This window comes from Convolutriloba macropyga, chromosome 8 (genome assembly GCF_964194025.1).
Source record: "Convolutriloba macropyga chromosome 8, txConMacr16.3, whole genome shotgun sequence".
Lineage (NCBI taxonomy): Eukaryota > Metazoa > Xenacoelomorpha > Acoela > Convolutidae > Convolutriloba > Convolutriloba macropyga.
The window spans coordinates 36562095-36580854 of NC_134475.1; the positions used below are offsets into that span (position 1 = coordinate 36562095).

At 35.0% G+C, this 18760-nt stretch overlaps 1 protein-coding gene across 2 annotated transcripts in view; it reads right to left on the minus strand.

Annotated features, from left to right (window-relative positions):
- The window catches only part of LOC142344101 (uncharacterized), a 77371-nt gene that overhangs the window by 41568 nt on the left and 17043 nt on the right, over window positions 1-18760 (minus strand). For both annotated transcript variants that reach the window (XM_075395587.1, XM_075395588.1), the window contains exons 2-3: window positions 9549-9609; window positions 8318-8409 (exon numbers count right to left, since the gene is read on the minus strand). In XM_075395587.1, the coding sequence (XP_075251702.1) occupies window positions 8318-8409; window positions 9549-9556 (100 nt within the window). In that variant the 5' untranslated portion in view covers window positions 9557-9609. The remainder of the gene's footprint in view (window positions 1-8317; window positions 8410-9548; window positions 9610-18760) is intronic.

The following is an 18760-nucleotide window of genomic DNA, read 5'->3' on the forward strand; positions in this document are numbered from 1 at the left end:
ATCAACATGAGCTAAATCCAGAGACCAAATTTCAATAATGTCCTTTACAATGGCTCTTAGTCTTGGGAACTTTAAACGAATTGAGTTGTATCTTGTGAAGGACGGTTTTGTTTCTAAATATGACCTCACTTTAGCCATTGACATTTTGCTTTGTGTATGAAGTCGCTTTGGGCTACTAATAGAAGCAGGGTCTTTGATCCCATTTTTTCGGTTCGCTCTCTTTTTTGTTTGTCTTTTTGATTTTGTCATCTTTTCCTGTTGTGGCTCGTTTTGGATTACCACTTCCTGATTGTGGACTTTGTTGGGTTGGGAAGAATTCTTGTTCACTTTCATAGGTTTGTATAATTTGCTTGGCGTAAGTGTTTGCAACAAGTTCAGGCTCAATCGGGAGAACAGCTAAAATTTGGGAGTATTATGATTGATCAATTTTTTTACTAGGTTGTTGTAGATCACACAAAAAATTGGAGACTTGTACACTTGTTGGTTCCTGATTGTTGTACAGTAACTTGCTTTCCTCACCAATTGTTACTGCTTCTGATTGGAGGATAAGATCAAGAAAGATTTCTGCAAGTTGGATTTTGTGTTTTTCTTTCAGTTTCACTAGTGCATTATTGATTCAAAATTTGCGAGGGCACTTTCTGATTTTTTTGTGACAACTGGATCAATTTCGCTGTCATCACTAATCGAGTCCAACTGTTCGGGCTCTTCTACTTCTTTTTCCCGCTCAGTTAACACTGGCTCTGTTTGAACTACTCCATCTGCTTTTTCCACGCTGCCGTCGGAACTTGGCATATTTCTTTGCATGAGTGTAAACTGAGCTGCTTTGTTTCTATAGGCTGGGTTGTCAAGAATTTCCTTTTTTTAATGGTTGTTTTGACATGAACATTCGCTTCGGAATCAGAACGAATTTTTCTGCATGCATTATGGTTTTTTCAAGTACAGATAACGCTTCGTCCTTTTTGACAATTCTAACAAAGTCTCCGATATAAAACTTGGTTTTTTGAAGGATACTTGTTTGAGCACTTAGGGAGACCAATCTTGGTACATCTTTAATTGTAACTTTTCTGGAGCAAGTTTAGTGACCCGGTTAACACGTGAATGAGTTGTGTTCACAAACTGATCCATTTTATCAATATAAGAGTAAGTGCACATTTCTTCAAGGTATCTGTAGACAATATTTTTTAGCGAGCAAATGTTTCTCTCTGCAGAAAAAGACTTTTTTCACTATAGGTGCTATATAAATGAATCCCTCTTTTCTCACACAAGCTTTCGAAAGCTCCAAGAAACTCTTTACCATCGTCAACCCATACTTTTAATGGTTGTTTGTACTTGATCATTTTTTGAATGCCTGGGCTGCCTCTGTCGCATATTTCGTTTTCATTGGTTCCGCTCTTCAATATCGTGACAGAGAGTCAACTGCTACCAAAAGGTATTTGACATCTCGATTGTACTTTGCTAGTTTATCAACATGAGCTAAATCCAGAGACCAAATTTCAATAATGTCCTTTACAATGGCTCTTAGTCTTGGGAACTTTAAACGAATTGAGCGGTATTTTGTGAAGGACGGTTTTGTTTCTAAATATGACCTCACTTTAGCCATTGACATTTTGCTTTGTGTATGAAGTCGCTTGGGCTACCAATAGAAGCAGGGCCTTTTGAATAAAGGTGCTCCAAGGTTTTTTTCTCAGAAGAAGAAGGGATCCCATTTTTTCGGTTCGCTCTTTTTTGTTCGTCTTTCTGATTTTGTCATTTTTTCCTGTTGTGGCTCGTTTTGGATTACCACTTCCTGATTGTGGACTTTGTTGGGTTGGAAGAATTCTTGTTCATTTTCATAGGCTTGTATGATTTGCTCGGCGTAAATGTATGCAACAAGTTCAGGCTGAATTGGGAGAACAGCTAAAATTTGGGAGTGTTCTGATTGATCAATTGTTTTAGTAGGTTGTTGTAGATCATACAAAAAACTGGAGACTTGTACACTTGTTGGCTCTTGATTGATGTACAGTAACTTGCTCTCCTCACCACTTGTTACTGCTTCTGATTGGAGAATAAGATCAAGCAAGATTTCTGCAAATTGGATTTTGTGTTTTTCTTTCAGTTTCACTAGTGCCATTTATGATTCAAAATTTGCGGGGGCACTTTCCGATTTTTTTGTGACAACTGGATCAATTTCGCTGTCATCACTAATCGAGTCCATTTGTTCGGGCTCTTTCACTTCCTTTTCCCGCTGAGTTAACACTGGCTCTGTTTGAACTACCCCATCTGCTTTTTCCACGCTGCCGTCGGAACTTGGCATATTTCTTTGCATGAGTGTTAACTGAGCTGCTTTGTTTCTATTGGCTGGGTTGTCAACAATTTTGCTTTTTAATGATTGTTTTGACATGAACATTCGCTTCGGAATCAGAACGAATTTTTCTGCATGCATTATGATTTTTTCAAGTACAGATAACAAGCAAAGCTAACCGTTTTTACTAATTCTATTTTTCTTACAAAAATTTTCTTTTTTGCCTTCAAACTTGTCTGTTTAGATAAAATTTTTCTGAATGAACTTTCTTCGGTTTCTATCAGGTTTTCTTAATGGGAACGTTACCATTAACTACGTTCAGGAAGCATTCGCAAAGAAAAAAAATAAACTTTTAGTAGCTGACTTGATTACCTTCTTTAACTTGATATCCGATACTTGTAGCATTTGCTGAAGCATTCATACATCTTTCTCTTTCATCGGTTAGATTTGTAATAACAGCTTTTGCTGAAGGTAAGTTAACAATTGAGGGGCCTGGAGGCACAATATTAGAGGAGTAACGTAATGCGTCTGAAGTTTTTGGGTCTAGATCAATTAATAAATTACCAAAAAGTTGCTTTGTTGCTAACTCGTAACTTTCTCTCAAAAATTGTGTGTTGCTGAGTTTTCGACCAATTCAACCAATTTGTTTAACATCCGGGGCGATTTAAATAAAACAATGTGTGTTGTATTGGGATCAATCATTCTGGACCACTTGCTCTGCTGAAACAAGTTGTGCTTCACGTAAATCACACTGAATTTTTAATGACGTCCAGCTGTTGCTAATTTAGAAAATTCTTTATCATTAAAAATTTCTTCACATGAATCGTCAAAGACCAAAAGACAATCATCTAGTTCTGATATTTGCTCAAAACTGGAAAACTTTATAAAATGAATGTTTATCTTTCTCTCAATGAACTGAAATTTATGTTGGTCATGCTGGATAGAATATTGATTCAAACTTGTGTGAGAAGGTGTTTTGAAGTAACATTCTGAAAATCAATTCAATTTTTCCACAACATGAGGGGCCACAAACAGTCATAAAAAGTCTATCGTTAGTTGAAATTATTTTATTCATAGTTTCGGGTTAGGTAGAGCGTATCCAAATGTGCAAGAGAGGAGTGAAAATCAGAATGTTGATTCTTCACAATCGAGTTTAAAAAACACCAATTTGACTAAAGAAACCCCTGTAAGGAAAACTATTATGAAAATTTGCGTAAAATGAACGACCTCAGATCTTTGAACTCTAGAGTTACAAAACCGCCAAGATCGCCTTTCTTGGTGATTTTTGTCAAAAACTAATTCAGTTATAGCTCCTCCAGCGTCAATGTTGTCCTCGGGTTGGTTCATTTGAAAGAGTTTTCCAAATTAAACAATCAATTGGAGCTCAGGCTCATGCAAATTTAATTGACAATAAAAATTTCATAACAAACAAATTGCGACTTTTTATCAGTTTTTGGTAAGCAATAGTATAGTTTGCATTCACATTGTCACTTTTATCTCTGAACACAACTGACTCTACGTTGCTGTCTCTGATGCTCTCCTTGATTCAGCCGGAAGACTTTCATCTGTTGGAGATATCTGAACTGGTACTGCATGCTTGGGCATAGGTAAAGGGGTTAGTTTCAGTCTTCGCGCTTTCTCTTGCATAGACATGGTATAATTTGAAATACTCCAAGAGGGAAAGGTACTTTTTCGGTGTTTCTATTTCTGTGTCAGTACAGGTAACTTGTTGCTTCCTTAGCACAGTTTGACCACGGGTATCAACTTTCTCTTCTTTAACAAATGTAACGGTTAGCTGGTCTTCAGCCGTTTTGTAACTGTAAACTGTCAAATTTTGAGACAAATTCACTTGAAGGAGAGATTGAGCTGATTTTTCCAAACGGCGACACTTCCTGATTGTGGACTTTGTTGGGTTGGAAGAATTCTTGCTCACTTTTATAGGCTTGTATGATTTGCTTGGCGTAAATGTATGCAACAAGTTTAGGCTCAATTGGGAGAACAGCTAAAATTTGGAGTGTTCTGATTGATCAATTTTTTAGTAGGTTGTTGTAGATCATACAAAAAACTGGAGACTTGTACACTTGTTGGCTCTTGATTGATGTACAGTAACTTGCTTTCCTCACCAATTGTTACTGCTTCTGATTGTAGTATAAGATCAAGCAAGATTTCTGAAAGTTGGATTTTGTGTTTTTCTTTCAGTTTCACTAGTGCCATTTATGATTCAAAATTTGCGGGGGCACTTTCCGATTTTTTTGTGACAACTGGATCAATTTCGCTGTCATCACTAATCGAGTCCATTTGTTCGGGCTCTTCTACTTCCTTTTCCCGCTGAGTTAACACTGGCTCTGTTTGAACTACCCCATCTGCTTTTTCCACGCTGCCGTCGGAACTTGGCATATTTCTTTGCATGAGTGTTAACTGAGCTGCTTTGTTTCTATTGGCTGGGTTGTCAACAATTTTGCTTTTTAATGGTTGTTTTGACATGAACATTCGCTTCGGAATCAGAACGAATTCTTCTGCATGCATTATGGTTTTTTCAAGTACAGATAACAAGCAAAGCTAACCGTTTTTACTAGTTCTACTTTTTCTTACAAAAATTTTCTTTTTTGCCTTCAAACTTGTCTGTTTAGATAAAATTTTTCTTCGGTTTCTATCAGGTTTTTCTTAATGGGAACGTTACCATTAACTACGTTCAGGAAGCATTCGTAAAGAAAAAAATAAACTTTTTAGTAACTGACTTGATTACCTTCTTGAACTTGATATCCGATACTTGTAGCATTTGCTGAAGCATACATACATCTTTCTCTTTCATTGGTTAGATTTGTAATAACAGCTTTTGCTGAAGGTAAGTTAACAATTGGGGGGCCTGGAGGCACAATATTAGAGGAGTAACGTAATGCGTCTGAAGTTTTTGGGTCTAGATCAATTAATAAATTACCAAAAGGTTGCTTTGTTGCTAACTCGTAACTTTCTCTCAAAAATTGTGTGTTGCTGAGTTTTCGACCAATTCAACCAATTTGTTGAACATCCGGGGCAATTTAAATAAAACAATGTGTGTTGTATTGGGATCAATCGTTCTGGACCACTTGATCTGTTGAAACAAGTTGTGCTTCACGTAAATCACACTGATTTTTTTATGACGTCCAGCTGTTGCTAATTTAGAAAATTCTTTATCATTAAAAATTTCTTCACATGAATCGTCAAATACCAAAAGACAATCATCTAGTTCTGACATTTGCTCAAAACTGGAAAACTTTATAAACTGAATGTTTATCTTTCTCTCAATGAACTGAAATTTAGGTTGGTCATGCTGGTAGAAATAGAATATTGATTCAAACTTGGGTGAAAAGGTGTTTTGAAGTAACATTTTGAAAATCAATTCAATTTTTCCACAACATGAGGGGCCACAAACAGTCTTAAAAAGTCTATCGTTAGTTGAAATTTTTTTATTCATAGTTTTGGGTTAAGTAGAGCGTATCCAACTGTGCAAGAGAGGAGTGAAAACCAGAATGTTGATTCTTCACAATCGAGTTTAAAAAGCACCAATTTGACTAAAGAAAACCCTGCAAGGAAAACTATTATGAAAATTTGCGACCTCAGATCTTTGAACACTAGAGTTACAAAACCGCCTTGATCGCCTTTCTTGGTGATTTTTGTCAAAAACTAATTCAGTTATAGCTCCTCCAGCGTCAATGCTGTCCTCGGGTTGGTTCATTTGAAACAGTTTTTCAAATTAAACAATCAATTGGAGCTCAGGCTCATGCAAATTTAATTGACAATAAAAACTTCATAACAAACAAATTGCGACTTTTTATCAGTTTTTGGTAAGCAATAGTATAGTTTGCATTCACATTGTCACTTTTATCTCTGAACACAACTGACTCTACGTTGCTGTCTCTGATGCTCTCCTTGATTTCAGCCGGAAGACTTTCATCTGTTGGAGATATCTGAACTGGTACTGCATGCTTGGGCATAGGTAAAGGGGTTAGTTTCAGTCTTCGCGCTTTCTCTTGCATAGACATGGTATAATTTTAAATACTCCAAGAGGGAAAGGTACTTTTTCAGTGTTTCTATTTCTGTGTCATTACAGGTAACTTGTTGCTTCCTTAGCACAGTTTGACCACGGGTATCAACTTTCTCTTCTTTAGCAAATGTAACGGTTAGCTGGTCTTCAGCCGTTTTGCAACTGTAAACTGTAAAATTTTGAGACAAATTCACTTGAAGGAGAGATTGAGTTGATTTTTCCAAACGGCTACTCATTCGTCAGCCACTGGTGAAACAATTTGGTCTTCTTAGTAGCACAGTGTCTGCTTCGTTGTCGTTTGGGACAACTTAACGCATGTAGATCACAAATTGGTATGTCGCGATATAATTTTAGGTTTTCAACCTTTGGACATAACAACGTCTCCAAATTGATAACGTCGTTTTGGAGCAACTTCTTCAAAGTGTCCGCTTTTTCAGTTCCTTTTGCATAAAAATCGGCAAAGGGAAAAGGAATTTTGATGCTTAGAATAATTTGCTGCAAATAGCAATAGGGGTAATCTCCTCTCTCTCCCAAGCCAAACCATGAAAATTTGAAACCCACTTGTAAGACTTTTGTTCACTTGAGGAAAGTATATTGAAGGAACTTGGGGATCGGAAAGAAACCGAAGCGCTGTAATTATGAGTACATACAGGAAGCTCTTTGATTATAAAACCCGATTTTTTATGTCGAAAGCCTTAAATATCAAGAACAACTGGTGTCAGTTTCAACATTCCAAGAAACTGAACAAATTTTTCTTAAAAGTTTTCACATAGAGGCAGAAAGCTATGCCTGCCACGTGACCGAGATACTCATTTGTGACTGGACAGGGCAAGACGTAAGAAAAACCAAGTCCTTTTTCGCTGTGTTCAAAGACAAAACCGGAAGCGTCATGGAGAACAGCATGCAATTTTAAAATTTTTGTATGATTTTAAATTTTTGTCAAGTGTAGAATTGTCAATGCCAATGAGACCACCATAGGGTCTTAACTTCAAAGCAATATCCAAATCCAGATCAGGATCCAGGTAAAAACAGGTTGCTTAGAAATACAGATACCATTCACTATACCCTGAATATTCTTTTTTCACTTCAAGATATAGCTCGTGAATACTTTTCAAATCTAATGTTGCAATCGTTGCCATTGAGCGCTCTTTGTGAAATGACACTTTAAGCCTTATCACCCAATTTTTGTTGATAAGCAAATAAGTAGATTCATAGAAAACAAAAAAATATTGAGAAATAAATTGCAATTTAATCCAATGAAAACTATTTCAATGGTTTTCAACGATGACCCGTTTACGATCACCCCCCATCCTTCCAACCCTTTACTGTTATGCCCGCTTAGGATAATCCCGTTTAATCCCATGTTTTTTCATCGTAAAAATACCCGCTTGAAATAACCCCATATATTCCCATGTTTAAGTATCGTAAAAAATACCCATTTAAAAACAACCTATATTCCCATGTTTAAGTATCGGAAAAGACCCAATTAATATCACCCCCCTATATTCACATGTTTAAGTATCACAGGATCACCCTCTCAACATGACCTCCTGAAATCACATAATCAAGATTCCAGGAATGCCCACTCATGATCACTCCCTATATTCCCATGTTTAGTGTCGCATGAATCCCCCCCCCGCTCTTAACGTTATTATTATTTACTACTGAGAACTGAATTTCATTTTTTTTTGATGAGCTCACTTATGATACAATGACTTATATATAGAAAAGGACGATCAAATTCGGAATATTGGTGACATGTGGCTAAGCTGAGTGTCATTTCCGAGTCCAACTCCAAAACAAAATACGCTTCGAAGTGACACTTATCTGGTATGAGTCTTAAAAATCTGAGGTAATCAACGAGACATTTTATTGAGTTGAGGGCGATGGATAACAAGCGCCCCGCTAAATTTTACAAATTAGTTTCTATATAATATAAGTTGAACGGCGGCTTTTGGCGAGAGAGCGCTTTAGTTTAAGTTAATATCTGAAATAAGAAAACTGAAACTAACCGCGCTTGACGATGATGCAGACGACTATTGCTGTGATTACAGAACAACAGATGAAGCTGAACACTGGAGTTAATGTCACTAACACAAATACCCTGAAAAAAGGCGCTGATAAAATAGTGAGTCTTTCCCATTATAGCCCTACCCCCCCCCCCCCCCCTTCGTGGTCATATAACGCATACCCCCAATTGCCTTGATTTCGTGGGAGGGGGGTATAATGGGAAAAAAATCAAAACATATTTAGTTTACAGCGAGTTCCCACACACTGAATAAAGCTCATGTAAATTTACTTGAAAAAACACCTGAACTTACCTGATCACAGTTGAACACAACTGTAAATTACCTGAAAAATTCAGGCATCACTGCCTGAACTTTTATCTGACTTTACTTGAAAAACACCTCAACATTCAGGTACTGTATGGGGTTTCAGGCAGTTTCACCTGAATTATACTTGAATTTTCAAGCAAAACTTCATGTGTTTAGGTGAATTTACCAGAATTTACATTTTTGTCTAATCCACTGAATTTCTTCATTACTTTTTCTTAGTATAGGTGACTAAACAAGTTTGCTTTTCAAAGATACATTTAGTTGAAAACAGAATATGTTTGTTTTCACTAACAGAATATGTTTGTTTTAAGACTAATAAACTAGAATTATTTGGGAATTTTTTGATGGTGGACCTCCGTGAAACTATCACCAGTGGTTTTCTGCTGCCATAAAGGGTCGAAATTTTTCCTCGGGGATTGATTTCGTTTTTAGAGCATCTGTTTTTATTGTCAGATGTACATTTATCAGCTGATATTTTACAAAGCACAGACATTTTAGTTTAAGGTAAAACAATATTTTGGCTCTGTACTGATGAAAAAGCACAAGTTTACACTATTCAAATTATGAAAATAAAACTAGCGATTGAGATGAAATACTCACAAAAAGAAAACTCACTTTGAAAAATCATTCAGAAACTTAATCGAGAAAAAAATGTAAACCTGGTGTAAAGAGAATAACAATCAACATATAGCATCAACCTAACTATAAAAGAGAAAGGAATTTCTGCTCTTTCGCTTTAGCAAGTTCATTTTCATAAATAGAGCCGCGTTTGTCCAAGTTTGAAATAAGCAACTAGAGAACTACGTCATCTGTAGGGTGGTTTTGATTACAGTTATATTCAGGTTCAATTACTGATAAAAATGGTATACACGTTTTGGCAAAATAAGAAAAATTTCTATATACTCACGTAGACATGACTGCTTTAGAGCTGTGACAGATTTAGAATCGTAGAAAACATTGGATAGATCCTGAAACAAGAGCAATACGATAATATTATTATTACCCGGGTCGAGAAAATTATGTAAGAAATGAGCTGAAAAAAAGAACACATTGAATTCCCATTCTGTTATTAACAGCAAACAACTAAATGAGCAGTGTAGGTCAAAGTATAAATGAATTAAACTAAATATATTACGATTTAAATTGAGACAGTGGTACAATGAAAACTTAAAATTTATCCACGATGCCTTGCCGTACGACGCATTATTCGAGTTTTGCTTACATAAATGCAAGAAAAACATTTCCAGATGCTTCTTTAGAGCTATTGGTCTTGCATCCATTTTAATTACAATTTTAAAAAAAAACTCACGTTAAGAAATTTATTATGAAGGTTTGAGCCGATATTCAGGATAGAGTTTTCTAGTGCAGTTGAGATTATTTTTTGATTGAAGCAGTATTTTTTGGTTCGCTGGCTGTAGCGTAGATTTTATGTTGGTAGGTGTAGTTTTTTGAAAATCGGAAGCTGGTTACTGGTAAATTTCAAAGAATAATTTAGTACTTTGTATTCCAAGAAAAATTTTATTGGCAGACTTTGATATTTTTGTTTCAGATCAGAAGAACTGTCGTACTTTGCGATTGAAGCACGTCTTTACAGCCCAGCTTAATTGTTTCTCCAAAGTAATAAAGCAATTGTTTTTTGAGCTGGCCAGTAAAAGGGCAGAGTAGTGTAAATGACTTATCACTAAGGCGTTCAGAAGTAGTAGTCTTGTCTTCTCAGGGAACGGGCGTGATATACGTTTTAATGTTTTTATCCCTGTAGCCATTTTGAGTAAAACGAGTTTTAGAAGTAGAATCGTAAAGGTAAAACGCGTTTTAGTAGAATCGTAGAAAACATTGGATAGATCCTGAAACAAGAGCAATACGATAATATTATTATTACCCGGGTCAAGAAAATTATATAAGAAATGAGCTGAAAAAAAAGAACACATTGAATTCCCATTCTGTTATTAACAGCAAACAACTAAATGAGCAGTGTAGGTCAAAGTATAAATGAATTAAACTAAATATATTACGATTTAAATTGAGACAGTGGTACAATGAAAACTTAAAATTTATCCTTGATGCCTTGCCGTACGACGCATTATTCGAGTTTTGCTTACATAAATGCAAGAAAAACATTTCCAGATGCTTCTTTAGAGCTATTGGTCTTGCATCCATTTTAATTACAATTTTAAAAAAAAAACTCAAGTTAAGAAATTTATTATGAAGGTTAGAGCCGATATTCAGGATAGAGTTTTCTAGTGCAGTTGAGATTATTTTTTGATTGAAGCAGTATTTTTTGGTTCGCTGGCTGTAGCGTAGATTTTATGTTGGTAGGTGTAGTTTTTTGAAAATCGGAAACTGGTTACTGGTAAATTTCAAAGAATAATTTAGTACTTTGTATTCCAAGAAAAATTTTATTGGCAGACTTTGATATTTTTGTTTCAGATCAGAAGAACTGTCGTATTTTTTGCGATTGAAGCACGTCTTTACAGCCCAGCTTAATTGTTTCTCCAAAGTAATAAAGCAATTGTTTTTCGAGCTGGCCAGTAAAAGGGCTGAGTAGTGTAAATGACTTATCGCTAAGGCATTCAGAAGTAGTAGTCTTGACTTCTCAGGGAACGGGCGTGATATACGTTTTAATGTTTTTATCCCTGTAGCCATTTTGAGTAAAACGAGTTTTAGAAGTGGAATCGTAAAGGTAAAACGCGTTTTAGTAGAATCGTAGAAAACATTGGATAGATCCTGAAACAAGAGCAATACGATAATATTATTATTACCCGGGTCGAGAAAATTATGTAAGAAATGAGCTGAAAAAATAGAACACATTGAATTCCCATTCTGTTATTAACAGCAAACAACTAAATGAGCAGTGTAGGTCAAAGTATAAATGAATTAAACTAAATATATTACGATTTAAATTGAGACAGTGGTACATTGAAAACTTAAAATTTATCCTTGATGCCTTGCCGTACGACGCATTATTCGAGTTTTGCTTACATAAATGCAAGAAAAACATTTCCAGATGCTTCTTTAGAGCTATTGGTCTTGCATCCATTTTAATTACAATTTTAAAAAAAAAAACTCACGTTAAGAAATTTATTATGAAGGTTTGAGCCGATATTCAGGATAGAGTTTTCTAGTGCAGTTGAGATTATTTTTTGATTGAAGCAGTATTTTTTGGTTCGCTGGCTGTAGCGTAGATTTTATGTTGGTAGGTGTAGTTTTTTGAAAATCGGAAGCTGGTTACTGGTAAATTTCAAAGAATAATTTAGTACTTTGTATTCCAAGAAAAATTTTATTGGAAGACTTTGATATTTTTGTTTCAGATCAGAAGAACTGTCGTATTTTTTGCGATTGAAGCACGTCTTTACAGCCCAGCTTAATTGTTTCTCCAAAGTAAAAAAGCAATTGTTTTTTGAGCTGGCCAGTAAAAGGGCTGAGTAGTGTAAATGACTTATCACTAAGGCGTTCAGAAGTAGTAGTCTTGTCTTCTCAGGGAACGGTCGTGATATACGTTTTAATGTTTTTATCCCTGTAGCCATTTTGAGTAAAACGCGTTTTAGTTTTTCTTGAACTTTTAATGTGCAATCAAGATATATTGCGAGGTATATTACGCAAATGACGTTTGGTATTTTGTAATTACCAATTAACAGATTGTTTTTTTCGTTTCTTCTAGTTTTGATTTTTTGGAGAATGTAACAAATTCAGTTTTTGAGTGATTGAGCATTAGACAGTGTTTTCCGTAATATTTAAATTTATTTCTCAAGGATTGTTCAAGAGTATATGTTGCTAATTTTAGGTCCGCATTGTATGTAAGAATGATAGTATCATCGGCGTATTGAATTATTTCTGTATTACCAGGTATGTGTTTGTTCAAATCATTAATGTACAGGTTAAAAAGAAAGGGACCTAAAATTGTTCCCTGTGGCACACCTTGATATAACCCAATCCAATGGGATACCACATGATTCACTATGATTTTTTGTAGCGTGTGTGATAGATAACTTTCTATTAGGTTTAGGGCATTTTTGGAAAATCCTCATTCATGCAGTTTATGAAGAAGGATCTTGTGATTTATCGATTCGAAAGCTTTAGACAGATCTAGTAGAGCTGCAGTGATAAAATTATTATTATTTATAAGGTACCTTATAGTTTCAGTACAGTAACCGATGGCATCAATCGTTGAGACTTTGTTACGGAAACCAAATTGAGTATTGGAAAGCAGCCCAAATTTTTCAAGATATTCTAACGTTAGCTCACGAAGCAAATGCTCAAAAACTTTTGCTAGTGAGCCTGTAATTGATATTGTCTGTAGTTCTCAGGCAAAGAGTTCTCTCCTTTTTTAAAAATTGAAGTAACAATAGCCTTTTTGAGACTTACTTGAAAAAAAAACACCTGAACTTACCTGATCACAGCTGAATACAACTGTAAATTGCCTGCAAAATTCAGGCATCACTGCCTGAAGTTTGATCTGACTTTACTTGTAAAACACCTGAAACATTCACCTAACCATTCAGGTATTGTATGGGGTTTCAGGCAGTTTCACCTGAATTATACCTGAATTTTCAAGCAAAACTTCATGTGTTTAGGTGAATTTACCAGAACTCCTTAAAATATCTACATTTTTGTCTAATCCACTGAATTCTTCATTACTAGTTCTTAGTACAGGTGACTCAACAAGTTTGCTTTTCAAAGAAGCATTTAGTTGGAAACAGAATATGTTTGTTTTCACTAACCGAATATGTTTGTTTTAAGACTAATAAACTAGAATTATTTGGGAATTGTTTGATGGTGGACCTCCGTAAAACTGTCACCAATGTTTTTCTGCTGCCATAAAGGGTCGACACTTTTCCTCGAGGATATATTTTGTTTTTAGAGCATCTGTTTTTATTTTCAGGTGTACATTTATCAGCTGATATTTTACAAAGCATAGACTTATTAGATTAAGGTAAAACGATATTTTGGCTCTGTACTGATGAAAAAGCACAAGTTTACACTATTCAAATTATGGAAATAAAACTAGCGATTGAGATGAAATGCTCACAACAAGAAAACTCAATTTGAAAAATCATTAAGAAAATTAATCGAGAAAAAAATGTAAACTTGGTGTAAAGAGTTTTTGCTCTTTACTTTTGCTCTTTCGCTTTAGCAAGTTCATTTTCATATATAGAGCCGCGTTTGTTTGATTTTAAAATAAGCAACTAGAGAACTAAGTCATCTGTAGGGTGGTTTTGATTACAGTAATTTTCAGGTTCAGATACTGATAAAAATGGTATACACGTTTTGGCAAAATAAGAAAGTTTCTATATACTCACGCAGACATGACTGCTTTAGAACTGTGACAGATTTAGAATCGTAGAAAACATTGGATAGATCCTGAAACAAGAGCAATACGTTAATAATATTAATACACGGGTCGAGAAAAATTATGTAAGAAATGAGCTGAAAAAAAAGAACACATTGAATTCCCATTATGTTATTAACAGCAAACAACTAAATGAGCACTGTAGGTCAAATCATAATAAACATATTACGACCTAAATTGAGACAGGGGTACAATGAAAACTTAAAACTTTTCCATGAGGCCTTGGCGTACGACGCATTATTCGAGTTTTGCTTATATAAATGAAAAAAAAAACATTTTCAGATGCTTCTTTAGAGCTATTGGTCTTGCATCCATTTCAATTACAATTTTAAAAAAATTCAAGTTAAGAAAATTATTATGAAGGGTTGAGCCGATATTCAGGATAAAGTTTTCTAGTGCAGATGAGTTTATTTTGTGATTGAAGCAGTATTTTTTGGTTCACTGGCTGTAGCGTAGATTTGATGTTGGTAAGTGTAGTTTTTTGAAAATCGGAAGCTGGTTACTGGTAAATTTCATAAAATAATTTAGTACTTTGTATTCCAAAGAAATTTTATTGGCAGATTTTGATGTTTTTGTTTCAGATCAGAAGAACTGTCGTATTTTTTGCGATTGAAGCACGTCTTTACAGCCCAGCTTAATTGTTTCTCCAAAGTAAAAAAGCAATTGTTTTTTGAGCTGGCCAGTAAAAGGGCTGAGTAGTGTAAATGACTTATCACTAAGGCGTTCAGAAGTAGTAGTCTTGTCTTCTCAGGGAACGGTCGTGATATACGTTTTAATGTTTCTATCCCTGTAGCCATTTTGAGTATTACGCGTTTTAGTTCTTCTTGAAAATTTAACGTGCAATCTAGATATATTCCGAGGTATTTTACGCAATTAACGTTTGGTATTTTGTAATTACAAGTTAACAGATTGTTTCTTTTCGTTTCTTCTAGTTTTGATTTGTTTGAGAATGTAATAAATTCAGTTTTTGAGTGATTGAGCATTAGACAGTATTTTTTGTAATATTTAAATTTATTTCTCAAGGATTTTTCAAGAGTATATGTTGCTAATTTTAGGTCCGTATTGTTTGTAAGAATAATATTATCATCGGCGTGTTGAATTATTTCTGTATTACCAAGTATGTGTTTGTTCAAGTCATTAATGTACAGGTTAAAAAGAAGGGAACCTAAAATTGTTCCCTGTGGGACAACTTGATGCAACCCAATCCAATCGGATACCACATTATTGACTATGGTTTTTTGTAGCGTATGTGATAGATAATTTTCGATTACGTTTAAGGCATTTTTAGAAAATCCTAATTCATGCAGTTTAATGAGAAGGATCTTGTGATTTATCGAATCCAAAGCTTTAGATAGATCTAGTAGAGCTGCAGTAATAAAATTTTTATTATTTATATGGTACCTTACAGTTTCAGTACAGTAAACGAGGGCGTCAATCGTTGAGACAGGCGGAAACCAAATTGAGTATTGGAAAGCAGCCCAAACTTTTCAAGATATTCTAACGTTGGCTCACGAAGCAAATGCTCAAAAACTATTGCTAGTGAGCTTGTAATTGATATTGGTCTGTAGTTCTCAGGCAAAGAGTTTTCTCCTTTTTTTAAAAATTGGAGTAACAATAGCCTTTTTGAGAGCCTCTTTAAGAACCCATGATGGGATATCTGAAGGACCTGATGGCTTGTTTGAGTTTAATCTTTTTAGAGTCAGTAAGACTTCTTTTGTGGTTACGAATCTAAAATCGAAACTGTTTTTAGATGTCCTATATTTGGTGGGAAAAAAGTTGCAAGCGCTTTCAAGGTAATCACCTAATTTAGAAAAATTATAATTGAACAATTCGGCCATTTTTATAGTTATTAATAATAACATCATCGAAACAGTTTTTGAGAGAAAAGATATTTTGGGAGAACTTATTAGTGTTTCTTGAGTCGTTTATAATATCTAGTTTAATTTTGGATTATTCAGTCCGTATGAAGACCGTTTTTTGAGGGGCGTGATAGTGGATTACCTCAGTCAAAATTTTTTTAAGGATACGATACATGTCTTCAGCGTCAGATGCCGTGTAAAGAACATCCCAATCAATTTGTTTCAGGTCTTGTAGGTATAAACTTTTACAATATTTTGATTTGTCGAAGATTGTTTTCTTCTTGAAGGCTGCTTTTTATGCATAGTTACATTTGTTATCATTGCAATAGGTTTGTGATCCGATGTAATGGGCGATTCAAAAGTAAAAACATTGGAATGAGGCAGCTCATCATCTTTGATTACAAAATCAATAAGATTTTTCCCCTTGTAGGTGTTTTGTTGACAACTGATAGACCATAAGGTACAAGAATTGTGTCCATTTTGTTTCTTTCATTCGGGTGAAGTTAATTTATATTGAAATCGCCAAGTATCAAAATTTTTTGCTTTTTTGTTATTTCATAATCTATTTGCAATGCAAATTCTTCGCGAAAGGTGTAAGTTTTAGATTTTTCAGGACTATATGAAACAATCACAAGCAGTGAAGGAAATTTTTGTAGGGTAGAGTGAGCTCAACCCAAAGTGTTTCGAAGTCTTTGCTTATTTTTGGAAAATCATTACGATGAAAATTTTGGGGATTAGCAGCATTACGCCACCCCCTTTGACTTTTCAGATATTCGGTCACATCTGAAGCAAGAATAGTGATTGATGTCTATGCACCATAGATTAATCTCATCTTCATTAGTCAACCACGTTTCCGTAAAAGCAAATACAGTATTGTTTGAGCATTCTTTTAACATCTTTTTCAGTTGTTCTCTTTTATTGACTAAACTCCGGCAACTTAATTGAGAGAAGCATAATGGATCCTTAAGTTTTTTATTTTCGGAGTGGAAATTTTTATAGGTTAGCGGTGGCCCAGGAATACGTTCAACGTCACCACAATTTAACAAGTATTTGAACAATCCAAATAGAACATATCTACTTAAAAATTTCTTAAACATAACCTACGTCGTAGAGCAAGGCATTTAATTTTTAAGGAACAGAAAATCTTTTTACATTCAGATATGCCCATAGTGGCCGCCCCACTGCTGTCAGAGACGTGGAACGAAGAAGGGCCTCAAACAGCAGCAAGGAAAACAGAATGAACAAACATTGTTTATTGTTGATCATAAGGAGGGTTTCACGTTTTTCTACTCAATCCTGACCTCAACATAGTAAGGTGAATATCTATAGAAAGCACTTTTGTTGTATGGAAATGATTATGAGGTCTTAGAGTACTGTTTGTTTACAAGAGGGTTTCGCGACGACATTTTTTTATAGCTTGAAGTGTTAGAGATGAATGTGTTTGTCGTATTGGCATAAGTAGGATGTTTCTCCCGGGTTTTCGAGATTAGAACATCGGAAGTGTCGATTAGTATTCGCATTAGGTGGTTTTTTAGAAAAGGAATGCCTATCCGATAATTTAGGTGAACATTGTCGTGATAGAGTTTATTGTACTCGCTGTTCTCGTAGTCCGTTAAATCAATTGGATGACCAATGTTATCTGTTCTTGCCCCGATCTGTTTAATCATCTTGATGAAATCCAAAATATTGATATCAGGATCATTTTCGTAGTAAGTTTTGATTAAGTCATTGAATTCATCATACATCTTTTTTTTGCCATATTCGAGCTTGTATTTTTCATCGGGATTACTGTCTTCATGTGAAATTTGTCTGGAATAAATTTTTCCCAACTTGACCAGCTGTTTGTATTGTTCAAATACATTTTGGGGTTTGCGTTCGAATTTGAGAAAGCTGTTTGCACCATCTTGCAATATTAATGTTTTCGTTTTTGTCTCTCGGTTTTTTTTCAGTAATTATAGTTTTTCTATTGTCGTCGAACCCCTGTATGCATGAACTGTTAAATCGGTTGGAATAGTTATGTCATTTTCTAATTTTCCCAGAATGCTAATCCCCAAAATAATATATTTGCCTCCGGGGGGTTTCTATTATTGGGAACGTTCTAAGCATTTGTTCCTCTTTTGATACTTGGGTGGTACTACTAGAGCTTGCCTCGTTACTGCCGAGGCTGGATAATTTTTGGTGGACAGAAGTAATGTAATCCTCTATAAACTTTTCTTTCTGCTCTAATTTTTCTTAGCCTTGCTTGTACAAATCATACATTTGCTCTCGATTGAGCTTCATGAAGGCTTCTTGAGGGAGTTTCTTTTTTGATGGGATTTAAATTTGATTATGGATAGAACAAACGATGGTAGAAATTGAGAATAAATCAGAAGGAATAAATCAAATTAAGAATAAATCAGAGAGAAGCTATGCTTAAATCAGAGTATAAATGCAGAAAAACAATGAAATTAGAAGGTCATTTTAGATGTGAAGAGATCAACTGTTCAATAGAAAAGCTCAACTGTCTGTGTGAGAAGAGCGCAAATGTCTGAAAAAAGCGCAACTGTCAGAGAAAAGTGCAACTGTCTGAGAAAAGCGAAACTGTCTGAAATGCGCTGAAACTTTGCGAGAAACGCGCTGAAAACCAATTTTTTTTTAAAAAAGAGCTATCACTGAGAATCAAACCCTTCTCTCCCCTGCCGTAGCCTTCACTCAATCCACTGCGCCAATCATTCCTGAAATTCTTCCTATTTAAATTGATTTTATAGCAATAGACAGTTTATGACGAGATGCGCTGAAATTATGTAAGAAATGCGCTGAATTTTCTGCGCATTTCTTACATATTTTCAGCGCTTTTCAGCGCAGTTTTTAAGAAAGTTAATCGTTATAAAAAGAAAATTAAACGGTGTCAAAAGGCGTTTAAATCCACTAAAT